Here is a 13,172-nt window from a genome sequence, read left to right on the forward strand (position 1 = left end):
TTTGAAACACACTTTAAAAGGAGAGAAAGGAAACAGATTACAATTTTTCTTATTCTTTTTCATTTTTATCATAAATAAAAATGAAAGGAAACATATTATTTTTCTTATCATCCTTCCTTTTACCATTAATAACTGGCGATTTATATATTTCTTTTTTCTTCTTATTATTTTCCATCTAATTGTACTGATATTTTTCTCTTTCTCTTTCCTTTCTTATCAATAAATATACAGAGAGGAGAGAGAGAGAGAGGATATATATATATATATATTATATTATTTGTTTTTCCTTTCTTATCTCACAATATATATATATATATATAATCTTTTCTAATATTATATATATATATTATTTTCCAATATTATTAATATATCATATATATTATGAAGGTTCAGTCACCACCATGCAATGGGGCCCGCCACCAATGGGCCTTTTCTTTTACTGTGGTGGGACCCAGTCTCTGGGTTCCATGTGGCCCACCTCAATCATTAGAATACTCTCTCTCTCTCTCTCGTAGATTTTTTTTTTACCTTTTTCTCTCTCTCTCTCTCCCTCTCTCGTATGAAGCTCCCTTTAATTAAGAGAGCTTAATTAAAATTAAAATTAGAACATAAGTGTAAGTGTAAGGATAAAATAAGTGTAAAATTAAAATTAAAACTCTCGACAACCATGATGCAAATAATATAAGTGTAAGCATAGAATTAAAATTAGATTTTTAATTAAGATAAGCTAATTAGGATTTATTGAATGCCAAAAAGGGCATTTTTGAGAACCCTAATGTCCTGCTTAACTCACACCATGATTTCCACCCACCAAAAGGGGCATTTTTGAGAGCAAGCCGCCAATTCCCTTCCAATTATTCGAGTCGGTGGGTCCTGCCTGCACCAACCGGGCCCCCCGTTGCACGTGGTGCGCGTGACCAATTGTCCCTATATAATAATTGCTTCTCACGTGCGAGTCAGGCGTGCGGTTGGTACAGAACGATCGTCACAAAGAGATGGGCTCGCCACGTCCGTAACGGGTGGCGACAAAACGAAGCTCCGGTAGCTGACAAGAAGCGACACGTCGTTGGTTTATAACACCCGTTACAAAGTTGATGCCCGTCCTATCCGATATCGAGTTGTCGATGATCGTCTTAATTATCATGACATCTAAGTGTGATCAATTATAATTAATTCGTTTTGCCACAAAACAATGAGCATTCAACTCATAAAAATGCTTAAACATCATTAAAGCTTCTTCTTAGGGATGACTATTTGTTTTTGTCACTATATATATACACATATATATATGTATATATGTCATAATAAAATAACAGTGTCGCTGATGCTAATTCTGATGGCTAACAGTGCGGTGAAGTTGAGAATCTAAGAAATAGCATCGGACAGCCAGGGAGTGGATGGGCCCCATGGCATGATTGGCTATTATTTTTCTTCTTCTTCTTCTTCTTCTTTTTCTTTTTGTGTGTGTGTATTGAGGAGGTAGGGGGTCATGTGTCATTCGTTGATAATCATAATTATATCAGTAAAGAAAAGAAATAATTTTAAGATAGAATGCCAGTTGGAATGCTTGGGACTTATGATGGTCGCCTGTCACTGTTTATAGTGAGTCATAAAAACTTAGATGTTGACTGTTGTCACCAGAGAAATTGGGCACAATTATTATGAGACAATCAATTGAAATCAAAAAGAGAAAAACAAAAATGCTCCAATTTGGTAATTTCCACAGTGTGAAGGCAGCTCCTTTATTCATCTCTTGTTCTTCTGAAGCACAACAGCTTCATAACATGGAGATCAGATGCCTGCAGTCTGCTACTTTTTGTTTGGCATTGCAACTTGCAAGGCTGGAGCTAATCCCAGTCAGCAAACATGGGAGCTCTCTGGAAGAGAATTTGGAATCTTACATGGACTGCATGCAGACAAATATTTCCTGCTAAAGAATGTTTGGTGGAAAAGGAGATGGAATCTGATCCATATAAACTGAGATTGGTGCATCAGAATACATATATAGTTTTGTAAGATGGTTTTCTCATGAAATCTGGTTTCTTCTGTCCCTTGTTCTGTGTGCCAAAGAGTAGCATAATTGCTTATATCAAGAGATGGAGAAGAAAAGAAAAAGAAGCATGTCTGTCCTCTTCACCTGAGAAGAGTTTGTACTGGTTGTCATGGTCATTCAAGATCCTGCCAAAAAACAAATCTGTGTGCTGTTCATATTCATAATGAAACCAGATCACTGGCATCCCTGGGTTGAAAGAAAAATGTTGATGAGGTTCAATTACTTGGGTTTACTCCCTGTCAATAGTTAAAATCAAATTGGGTCCATTTCACATACATTTATGAAAGGATCCAATCTAATAGTTAGTAGGTTTATGCAATGATTGAGGTTGAGATGGATTTCTCAACCAACACCCTCAGTGTCTTCATCTGAACAACCAAATGAAAGGGGCATTGCATGGCACATGCTCTCTGTGAGATTAGTCCTTCATTGGCACATTCTATCAATCAACAATGACTTGACTACTTCTCATTGTGCACAACTTTTAGTGCCAAGTCATAATTTATGATGCTGTCCATGATATTGCTGATTCAGACAAGTATTGTGGTCCTCCAAAAAAACCTGGATTAGGAGTGTGCAAAATGTTGATGTAGTCTCACAATGTGCTCTTGCTGCATGGTTATTTTAGTATCTACCCAGAGAACATAGAATCTTGGAGTAGAAGAGAATGGAGCAGGTCATGACAACAAAACCTTGTTTTTTTCTGGATGTGTTGCAGGTGTAAGGCATGGCCACCATGTTTGTGGAGTGCTGTTCCACAAGATGTTAGATTCTATCCAACTTGTACAAACTTATTTAACATATAGTGTTGTTAATAAGATAGTTGGATTATGGCTTCAGTCCTGCAGACATGCTAATTAATTCCTGCACAATCAAATTAATGGCTGATAAAGGATCCATCAAACTGCAACCAGGCAGAGATTACATGTTTTCCCCATCAAATATTTACTCTCTGCATGATACAGACCAATCTAGATTTAAGAACAATCACCCAAGAAGAGAACAGCAACTAAAGCATAGAAGCCTTGCCTGCACTCCTTTGCTCTGTTTCACTAGGCACAAATTGCATCTCAGAAACCTTTTCTCTTTCTGATATCAGCTGATAGTAGATATACACTGCAGGTTTTTGGAACAATTTAGCTTTTACCCTGCCTAATTTAAGTATCTACACATAATATTCTGGTTTTAATTTGTTTGGTTTCATATGGTCTTCTTCTCCTTTCTCTTCTTCATTTCTTTTTGTACCATTTATTCTCCTCCAGCTGAAGCAATGCCTCAGCCTCTTGGATTCATCTCTTACGAGGATTCCATCTAAATTTAAGCCCATCTTCCACCACCGATATAAGCTTTTATTGGGCCTTTGGTCTTGATCTATGCCGCAGGATCATGAGACTCCTGCTGCAACTCAAATCTTTTGGTGTTGCCAGGGTTGGTAGTGTTCTATATCTTTTTTCTTCCCTTGATAAAGTGGTTTAAAACATAATTGCGGTTTCCTTCTTGAAAGAGTACGACAATCAACGTCTACACTGCCAATAGCAGACATGGGGCTGTTGGTATGGCTTTGTTATGGACCTTGTGGACTTCTATTCAGGTGACTGTGCTACAGAAAACAATCAAATCTTGTCATTTGTGTTGGGCAGGTTGTGCTGTCGTGAAGAAGACATGGTTGATGTTAGGCAAAGGTGATGGGTGGGTTCAGAGGATGACTTTCCAGTGATAGTGAATGAGAAGACTTGGTCTGTCCTAGATTTGGCTGTTCTTTAATTGTGTTAGGATTTGCTGGTGTTCCTTTCTGATCATCTATTTGGTGCTACAGCAAACAATTACAAAACTGGTGTTGACTTTGAATGATTTTTCTTGTGAGCATAAGATGGTCATCAAAACATAGCAAATGAGCCTTCCCCACTATATTTACATCATTCAAAAGGCTCTTAATGCACTTTCTTTTTTCCTTATGAACTTGATGCCCTCCATAGGTGGTATAAAGCTGGGATCCTCCCACCCTTGCAAATTCTATAGTCACTCTTGAATCCAATGTTGGCATGTTTCTAATATACATCCAATCTGTTATTTTTCATCATCCTTCAAGAAATTAACTCCTTTTCTGCACCAAAATTTGGCAAGTTCTTTTACATCAAGGAAAGAATCTGAATGATGGCTTAGTAGGTAGTAATTCTGTTCTTATCCATCAAGGAAGACACCCATCACTTGCCCATCTTCCTTCCTAAACAGGATGTACAAATGAGATCATTTTGTTTGTGCATATTTACACCTATAATGTTTTCTTCTCAAGAAGAATTTGGGATAAATGTTCCCCAAAACATGGGATCTTATTCATTCTAGCTTGAAGTGATAACAACTCATCAAATCTGACACTGACAGCTTATACACATCCTACCTAATGATGAACACTAAAAACAAGTAACCCCATTGATGCTTGCTCAAAAAATCCAGTGGCTCATTCAGATGCTCTGCTGCATTCCTGTTTAAAAATTGAGAGTCGAGATCTAAAAGATTGAACCTTGAATTATTTTAGCTCATTCAGGGTGCTTCAGAAGCCATGGAGTCATCCTTATAACATAGAAATCTAGCTGTCTAGTCTAGCCCACTTCAAATTGGCTTCTTGTAGTTTCTGATGCCTGGACGCACTGCTGACAGTGTGATGGCAGATCTGAATTATTTTCTTTTGATGTCCTGCATGCATTTTGATGCTGAACCCTTTGTGCTTGCTCTTGTTCAGTATGTTTGACTAGAATTTACAATTCAGAACCCTGTGTTCTTCACATCTGAAGGCAAGCTGACAGATGTTCATGAACAATATCGAATGAAAAAGAAACTGAACCCTAGTCTTCCACAGAGATGCACCATGTTGTTCTTCTCCTGGCCTTCAAACAGATAAAAGATGCCATCAAAGATTGAAAGGTGATGCAGAAAGCAAAAGGCTCGCTCACCATTACAACTTATTAGCACAAAAGTGATGAGACTCATCTTTTCTGCAAGCTAATGGATGCGTTGAACTACCAATGAAGCGAGGCTTTTTGGTCCTTAACTCCTACTTTCTGTAGCTAACCTTTCATGCAAATTGGGTCCTTAATTATGATCCTTTTCCATGGTGACTGAAAGTACTTTCTTTCTTTATTTCCTATTAAAGAGGTTTGTTCCTTGCCTCATGCGCAGCAAAAGAACCTGGAAAAACCTTCGAACCTTGATAGCTTTCTCCTCCATAACTTGGCTTTCACTCATTCAACTGCTTGGAGCATCTGGTATCACACCACGAAGACCCTTCAAGGCTCCATGACATGGTGGACCAAACCTCTGCTACACTCATCTCCTTCAAATTAGAATCGCAACAAAGCAGTGGATGAGTAGCAGAGAAGACACCAGGGAGGGCCCAGCATAACATGCCGTCGGTGGGACCCTTCTGAGGTGGCATCCTAAGTTGCCACCATGTGGTAAGGAGCAGATGCACGTTCCTGTGGAGGACTGACTCGTTGGGACACACCGGAAAGGACCAGGGGAATCCTTTCCAGCAATGGTTCTCAGAGTTACCTTCTCGGTGTACTCTTCCTTCCATGCCTCGCCACCAACAACAGTGCATGTGCTTCGTCTTCCCCACCCCTTCCCTTCGCCCCTTTAAAGCAAAGAATCCATCTTTAATGCCTGTGTGTGGAGAGAGCACGTGCTGGCCCAATCATGGAGGGTTCCTGCACCGGCACTGCATGTGCCCCAATCACTACCTGCCCACATCCATCCTCCATCCCTCGCCTTCATGACTCCTCACTTTGAAGCTATCCATATATGAACTCTCTTCCTTAACACATCCACCGCATGCAACCATCTGACACAATGAGCAATGCTCCTTCTCCACCCGCCGCTACGTCTTGTTCTCGCTCCTGGTAAAGATTCACGACCGCTGTGTCCATGAAACTTGATCCTACATATGATAAGCTCTTCTTGCATGCCCGTACTAACGTGATCTGGGTTTGTCGGAAGGTCTGTAAGCGAGGATTCGTTGAGGAGGTACGTGAACTATGCGAGCGAGAGATGCATTCAGGAGCTCTTATCGGCCTCCGAGTCCAGCGATGGTTGGAAGGTCTTGACGTTTCGGAATGGCGTTGAGATCTCGAGGAGGAGCTCAGCCTCGCTGCACGTCTTCAGAAGCCGCTGGCTTCTCCGCTCGGTTTCCCCACAGCAGTTCTTCATGGTCGCCAACGCCATTGATGCCGCTAAGGTCAGTTCAAACACGTCGTTATGCTCTCCCTCATCTACGGATAGTAGTAGTTCAGAAAAGATGGAACGAGAAGACGAACTGTGTTGGGATCATTAGATCGGTAGGTGAACAATTAACTCATCCCACGAGACTCCACATGGCATGTTTCTTGGTAAGAACTTACATCGAGTGCGTTGCCGGACATGGATGTGATGGAGAACATCCACTCGAGTTTCTCAGGATACTCGAAGAAGACCATACGACCAGCTTGGGCATTCCCACTGTCTGCTTCCTGAGCTGCAAACTGAAGCCTCGTGCTATATGATCTTCTCGAACGCTTGCCATATTGACTCGCACCATCTTCTCTCTTCCACTCCAGCAATGGGATCCGGATCTGGTGGAAGCAAAACACATCAAGGACCTCAATGACAACCTCAGGATCATTGCACTGAGGTTTGGTGACGCATCGAAGCCGCTCTTCAAGAAGCGAGAATTCGTAGTCTACGAGCGCCGTGAGAGTCTGGATGATGGAACCCTAGTGAGACTCCTCTCAGCCCTGTCAGCACATCAACAAAACCCTGTGAACTTACACTCTCTGTATACATTATAGGTGGTGGCTGTGGCTTCTCTGCCTCATGAAATAGCTGCAGGATTGCAGCCAAAGAACGGTAATGCCATTCGAGGGCTGTTGCTTCAATCTGGATGGGTGGTGGAGAAGCTTGAAGATGACTCTTGCGTGGTGACGTATGTTGTTCAGGTAGGTAATCAAATCATACTGTTGCTCACTACTTTTCTGCATCTACTTTCTTCTCCGAAGGAATAACCCTGCAAGCCATAAACCTAACCCTTATCAGATATACAGTACATTGACATCCGAAATGACAAGTTGTGAGATTTCTTGTTCAGGTTCTTGTGGAATTCATGTGTTGCTCACTTGATCTTTTATTTCTTTTACGGCAGTTGGATCCTGCTGGTTGGCTGCCCAAGTGTTTTGTGAACAAGCTCAACACTAAGCTGGTCATGATCATTGAAAACCTAAAGAAGTTGGCACAAACCTGCCCGGTGGACAGAGAAATGTGAATGTGGATTACTGAAGTTAGTAGTAAATACATGAGTAAATAAATTTATATAGGTATGATCTCATGTTTCTTTGTGACCTCCACAAAATCTCTACCAAATCCCACCCAAAGATCATGACTTGGAGATGCACTCATGCCGGCCATTCATTCACTCCACGAGCTTGAACTTTGATGGAACCACTAACAATCTAAATTAGATGGATGTGTATGCTTGTAATTGTGCTAATAAACATGGATGGCAAAAAGTGTCTATCCGACATAAATTTTCAGCGTAAGCACATCAAGGTTGACAGATGGCACAGGTGTTGGATGATTTTATTGAAAACACTCATATTTATTATTTTTTCTCAAAAGAAAACCCAATGACTTGAATAATCATGGTACAGATCGATTTATCCATTTAGATCAGTGATCGAAAGATATTTTTAATATTATTCGAAACGAACGTATATATATATATATATATATATATCAAATGCTTTCCACGTGCGAATAATTAGCTATATATATTTGGCTTCGCGATCGAAAGTCTACCCAATCTCATTTCTGCATAGTCTCGAGGTGAAACCCCACTCCAAGGATGGGACCTTCGAGAGGGATAGGTCGGGCCGCAAATCCTCCAAGAATCACGAGCGCGGACGCGATTCATCCGAGGATCATTACCGCGATCGGGATAGCACCCCCACCACCACCACGGTGGCATCAAGAACTCGGACGACAACCGCCACTACCGCCTCAGAGGTCTTTCACCCTCTGACAACTTCACCGACCCTGGCCCTGACCACCGCGAGCGCTTCTCCAGCCGGCCGCGGGACTCGGTTGATCGCAAGCGTTTAGAGGAGCGGCACAGATACTCCTCGAATAAGCGGAAGAAGCACGGGGACGAGGAGGGTCTGGAGAAGAGCGGGAAGAGTGCTAGGGTTTCCGATGTGGCGCGATACGCCGCAAACGAGAGGCGGCGTTTCAAGTTAATGGCCCGTCGAGGATTAAAATCGAGATCATAACGAGGATAGATTATATGAGAGGTACTCGAGGAGTAGGAGGGAAGACAGATCGAGTGATAGGGAAGAGAGGAGAGAGGAAAAGAGGGTGAAAGGTGATATTATAACTGATGGAGAAGATAAGAAGAAACCGAGGATAGGGAAAAGATTACAGATGCTGTGAATGTTGAGAGGAAAAGAGGGTGAAAGGTGATATTATTAGTGATGGAGAAGATAAGAAGAAACGGAGGAAAGAAGGGAAAAGATTACTGGTGCTGGAAGGTTGAGAGGAAAGATTCCGATGATGATGACAAATTGCTTCAGAAGAAAGAGGCAAAGGATGAGCCTAGATCTAAAGATAGGGTTACGGAAGGGGATGTGGAGAGATCCCGTGATGACAGGATGCTGGCTGTGAACTCGAAGAACAGAACAATTGATCAAGCTGAAAAAGATAACCTGGGTAATTTAGCTTTGGAGAAAGAAAGTGACACTTTCAATGTAAGGACCTATTGGTTTTCTCACTTCCCTTTAATATATTTAATCAGAATTAAAATACAATGTGAGATGCCCTTTTTGTTTTGTTTTTTAATTTGTCATCTTATAGACAAACAGAAGTTTGACTTTCTATCTAATTATAGTTAATGAAGTATCTTTATCCACTTCAATAAAACATGAGATTGACTTCAATCAGTCACCTGGCTTGCTTTAGATACAGCTTAAAGTAACTGTAGCTCTTGAGGGATTTACTGAGGCTGAGAAGAGGAAACAAATGTAGGACTAACAACAAGCTAACACATGTAAATAAGGAAAACCTTGCCACAATAAATTCAAATGAAAAATGAATTCTGTAAAATGATGAAAAATTACAATTGCATATATGCTGCATCCTGTGTACTGAATATGGTCAACAGGTCTATGAGTTACCTCACTTTACATCCACATGTTCCCTAGTTTGTCACATAGTATCTGAAATGTATGGCTTTTCAATAAGCATTGATATGGCATACACTTCATGTAATGTGGTGCTAGTTGATGTGCTAAGTCAAAGGAGCTAAAACTTGCATCAGCATGTTGGAATTCGGTATAAAAATCCTATTATAGCTTGTTCAAGGGTGTCTGAGATTTATCAAATCTAACTAAACGTCATGCTACATGAAGTATTTTTTTAAAATTATACACTTCTGATGATATTTCTGTGGACATCAATTTCACCACTGTTTTATGAACTATTTGTTGTTGTCTTGAAGTGATTGGGTCAAGGATGGTGATCACTAATTGGACCCAAGTTTTGGACATCATTAAATTTGATGCAGACTAGTTGTGTTATTATAATCTGAACAGTTCCCAATTCCAGAGGAATATATCGAGAAGATGTTGATATCTTTAGGCATGTAAGTGTATCTCCCACATAAGAATTTGGTTTGTAAGCATGTTTGGTCAATTCAAGAGATGAAGTTTCTGAATCCTATAATGTTTCTTTCCTTTAGGTACTAGTTTGAATGTTTTTGTAATGGAATAGCATCCTTATACTATTATTTTAGTCAAGAAATGTATGTAGTGTGATCGGCCGGCAGTTGTTTGTATAACTTTGCATTGGCAAAAGATCTTGGACTGAATTTACAATTTTTTTCTGGCTATTCAAAAAGAAAATTGAGTGGATGGTTTGCAACCAAGGTGTTTATAAAGAATAGGTGTCATTTGTGGTGCTATTGAATATCCCAGACCATGGGCTCAAGTGGTTTTGCTTGTTTGAGAACTTGAAATATATGAGCCACTTAGTACGTAGATATCCTTATAATGTCATCATGTCCTCTTTTGCCAGTCACTAGAGAAGACTTACTGACAGCTCCTTTGGCGATAAATAGTTTACTTCTAAATTCTATCACTCTATAATAGTTAAGACTTTATTTTTCTTGTTCAACTCGATGAGCATCAAGTTATCCTTCTTGTTAAGAAGTCAACTGTGTGATTTTGTCTTGATAGTCTTCTTCTGAAGTTTGATGTTTTAGTTGTACTTTATGATAAACTTTTTAGTTCCATTAGCTAGTTTTTAAATGTAATGTGTTCTCTTTTTTTTTGAAGTCAATAACTTTTTTTTTCATGCCAGAGTTTTTGCAACCATTCCTATGAATTATTTGGGGTCTTGCAGGTTGTTGCCCAGGAATCATTCACTTTGGTATCAAAGGTTTCTACGAGATCTGCTGCATCTCACCGTTCTCTTCTTACCAAAGTATCTTCATTTACTACCGCAAATGAAAATGCAGGAGTTAGTATTAGATCTGATGAGGTTCCTTCAAATTCCAGTACCGATGGCACAGAAACTTCAGTTCCTCCCAAAAGTGGCATCTTGTCTCTTGATGCTTTAGCAAAAGCTAAAAGAGCACTACAACTGCAGAAAGAATTGTCTGAGAAGCAATAGAAGATTCCCTATTGGTAATTATACTATGATGTTTTCCTCCAGTCATGCATCATCGTTCATTCTCTCTTTGTGCAATTAATTTAAGTGTTTTTTGTTTACATTTACAGCTAAACAAACATGTTAGCTCGAGCACTGCCCAGGTAGCATCCAATAAAGATGGAAGTAAAGTTCCTCTAGCAGGTGTAGCCCAACCTGGCCATTCTGGCTTGCGGAGTTCTGCCTTTGCAACCCATGTTTAGACAGTTCCAGGACAACCAGGGGATGCAACATCGGAAAATCTATCTGCTGCAGGTGGTATGGTTGTCCTTCCTGGGCTCACAAATATACGGTAAGATTGAAGCTGTAAAGCGAGCACAATAACTTGCTGCCGGGATGGGGTTTTGTCAGGACCCAGAGTTTGCACCTCTTATTAACATGTATCCTGGACAGTTGCCAGTTGACATGGCTGTAACCTGTGAAGGCTCCTGTTCTGCACTTAGATGCATAGGCTCCTCTTAGTAACTTGTTTTTTTTTCCCCTTCTTAGTTTTGATTTGTGATGTATGCTAGTACTGTAACAACAAAGTTTCACTTTCGGTTTCAGGTCAACATTAACAAGCAGAAGAAAGAAGCATTTCAAATAATTAAACCGGATTTAGATGCCATTGCAGCATCTACATCTCATTTTGATTAGTGCATGGGTTCAAATAAGACAAAGCTGTTAAGACCCAAGGTAAATGGTCAAAGCAGGCAGAGATTATAAACTTCAAGGTGTGGTTCAATATATTGTTTTCTACTGTATCTTTTGATGGCACAGATGCCTTTGTACTGTCAGCTTGCCTTTGTATGGGTGCTTTGTTCTGCAGAGTCATTTGGGGGAAGCACAAACAAAATAGTTGAAGATCAAGCAGACTCAGCTTGTGAAGGCAAAGGCGTCTTGCTGAGCCTGCCCCACCATCACCACTACCACCACAACCTCTAAAGCTAACAAAGAAAGAACAAAAGAGCCAGCCCCACCACCACCACCACAACCTCTAAAGCTAACAAAGAAAGAACAAAAGAAGCTCAGGACGCAGAGGCGTATTGTGGAAGAGTGAGACATGCAAGAAATGACCAGACAAGGCCTTTAGAGGCTTTTAAGTCAGAGGTCAAAATGAGCAACTTGATGAAAGTTCTTGCTTCTGAAGCAACTCAAGATCCAACAAAGCTTGAAATGGAGATTTGTAGTGCTGCTGCTGAGTGCGAACAAGCACATGTTGATAGAAACATTGCTCGCAAGCTGACCCCTGCTGAACGGTGTGAAAAGAAAGAGAAGAAGCTTTATGATGATCCCAATTCAGTGGAGACTTTTGTCTGTGTGCAGGATCAGGGACTTATCTCACCTCCAAACACAGGTTGTCCTGTGATATCCAAATTCACTGGAGACTTTTTATCTGTGAATGCTCAGGAGAACCAACTGACAGGTTGTGCTGTGATATCAGATGACATTAGTGTTGTGGTTGTGGAAGGAGTTAGAAAATCAATAAAAAGATATGGAAAGTTGATGCTGAGAAGGGTAAACTTTGGTTGCTGCAGTTGGCAACGAGGAAGAGCTTGGTGAGGAAACAGATGGCCCTTCTAACAGTTGTCTTGGTGTGGCAGGGTAGTGCTGCTAGAAAGTCTTTGTTGATGCTGGATTTCCACATTACTGGGATCTGGCTATCAACTTCTGGGAGGAACTGTTCCAATTCAGTAACTTGGTAGAGTTCAATTGAACCGTCCGTTCAGGTCGAGGACAGATCTTTAATTGCTGTTTTGTTTTTAATTGACAGATCTCTCCGGTCAATTTCATGTTGGTTTTGATGAATGACACGGTGTGCCTCTCACTCGTGTATTTGTGACTCTTATGTTTATCGTTTGCGTGTATCACAAGAAGACTCTATGCTCAGTGGATATGTTGTGAATTGTCTCTCACCCTAAGATCATTTTTATTAGCATGTAGATCCTCCATTGATGATCATAGAATTGTGGCATGTCGAAGAGAAGAGATTGCCGTTTTTTCAGCATCTTATATCAGTCAGTTTTTGCTGTCACTGTGAGTACAAAATCCTTTCCAGTGATTATAGTATGTTAACCTAACATTGATAAGCAGACAACTTCTTAACCACCTCGTTCTGATGATGCTTTTTGATGAAACTGGTTAGTGATCTTAATACGGTCATTTGTTCATGAAATTTAGCTTCTCATACTTTGGTGATCAACATAGACTTGAATGCTCTGTTAATAATTTACATCAAGGTTTGGCTACACTTAGTTGATGTTCGAGAGGGCTCGGGGAAAGCATAGATCGCAAATAATGCTCTCTCGATGAGTTAAAACTGATATCTCAGTAACAAGGAGATAAATGGATCGAAGAAAACTGTCTCTCAAGATTATTATGGTATTTTTTGCTAGCTCCAGAGGATAAAGGATAA

The 13,172-nt window shown here is 40.4% G+C and overlaps 2 protein-coding genes and 1 pseudogene across 2 annotated transcripts; all 3 read left to right on the forward strand.

Annotated features, from left to right (window-relative positions):
- Positions 1 to 5,785: 5,785 nt before the first annotated feature.
- Positions 5,786 to 7,419, forward strand: LOC135613479 (uncharacterized). Its single transcript, XM_065110513.1, has 5 exons — positions 5,786 to 5,949; positions 6,047 to 6,284; positions 6,643 to 6,801; positions 6,874 to 7,020; positions 7,224 to 7,419. The coding sequence occupies exons 1-5, from the start codon at positions 5,882 to 5,884 to the stop codon at positions 7,341 to 7,343; spliced, it is 732 nt and encodes a 243-aa protein (XP_064966585.1). The 5' UTR covers positions 5,786 to 5,881; the 3' UTR covers positions 7,344 to 7,419.
- Positions 7,420 to 7,887: 468 nt separating this feature from the next.
- Positions 7,888 to 11,664, forward strand: LOC135614744 (protein RDM16-like). The gene is made up of 3 exons (XM_065112432.1): positions 7,888 to 8,820; positions 10,472 to 10,755; positions 10,849 to 11,664. The coding sequence occupies exons 1-2, from the start codon at positions 8,548 to 8,550 to the stop codon at positions 10,739 to 10,741; spliced, it is 543 nt and encodes a 180-aa protein (XP_064968504.1). The 5' UTR covers positions 7,888 to 8,547; the 3' UTR covers positions 10,742 to 10,755; positions 10,849 to 11,664.
- Positions 11,664 to 12,462, forward strand: LOC135614745 (protein RDM16-like; annotated as a pseudogene).
- Positions 12,463 to 13,172: the final 710 nt, after the last annotated feature.

Source organism: Musa acuminata, chromosome BXJ2-6 (genome assembly GCF_036884655.1).
Source record: "Musa acuminata AAA Group cultivar baxijiao chromosome BXJ2-6, Cavendish_Baxijiao_AAA, whole genome shotgun sequence".
NCBI lineage: Eukaryota > Viridiplantae > Streptophyta > Magnoliopsida > Zingiberales > Musaceae > Musa > Musa acuminata.

What these genes read in the sequence shown, in the direction of transcription:
- LOC135613479 (XM_065110513.1), top strand. Translation starts at nt 5,882, where the DNA reads ATGCAACCATCTGACACAATGAGCAATGCTCCTTCTCCACCCGCCGCT. An exon ending in GTCTGGATGATGGAACCCTA is followed by an intron (nt 6,802 to 6,873) that starts GTGAGACTCCTC and finishes TATACATTATAG; the next exon opens with GTGGTGGCTGTGGCTTCTCT. An exon ending in TGGTGACGTATGTTGTTCAG is followed by an intron (nt 7,021 to 7,223) that starts GTAGGTAATCAA and finishes CTTTTACGGCAG; the next exon opens with TTGGATCCTGCTGGTTGGCT.
- LOC135614744 (XM_065112432.1), top strand. Translation starts at nt 8,548, where the DNA reads ATGGAGAAGATAAGAAGAAACGGAGGAAAGAAGGGAAAAGATTACTGG. An exon ending in AAGAAAGTGACACTTTCAAT is followed by an intron (nt 8,821 to 10,471) that starts GTAAGGACCTAT and finishes GGGGTCTTGCAG; the next exon opens with GTTGTTGCCCAGGAATCATT.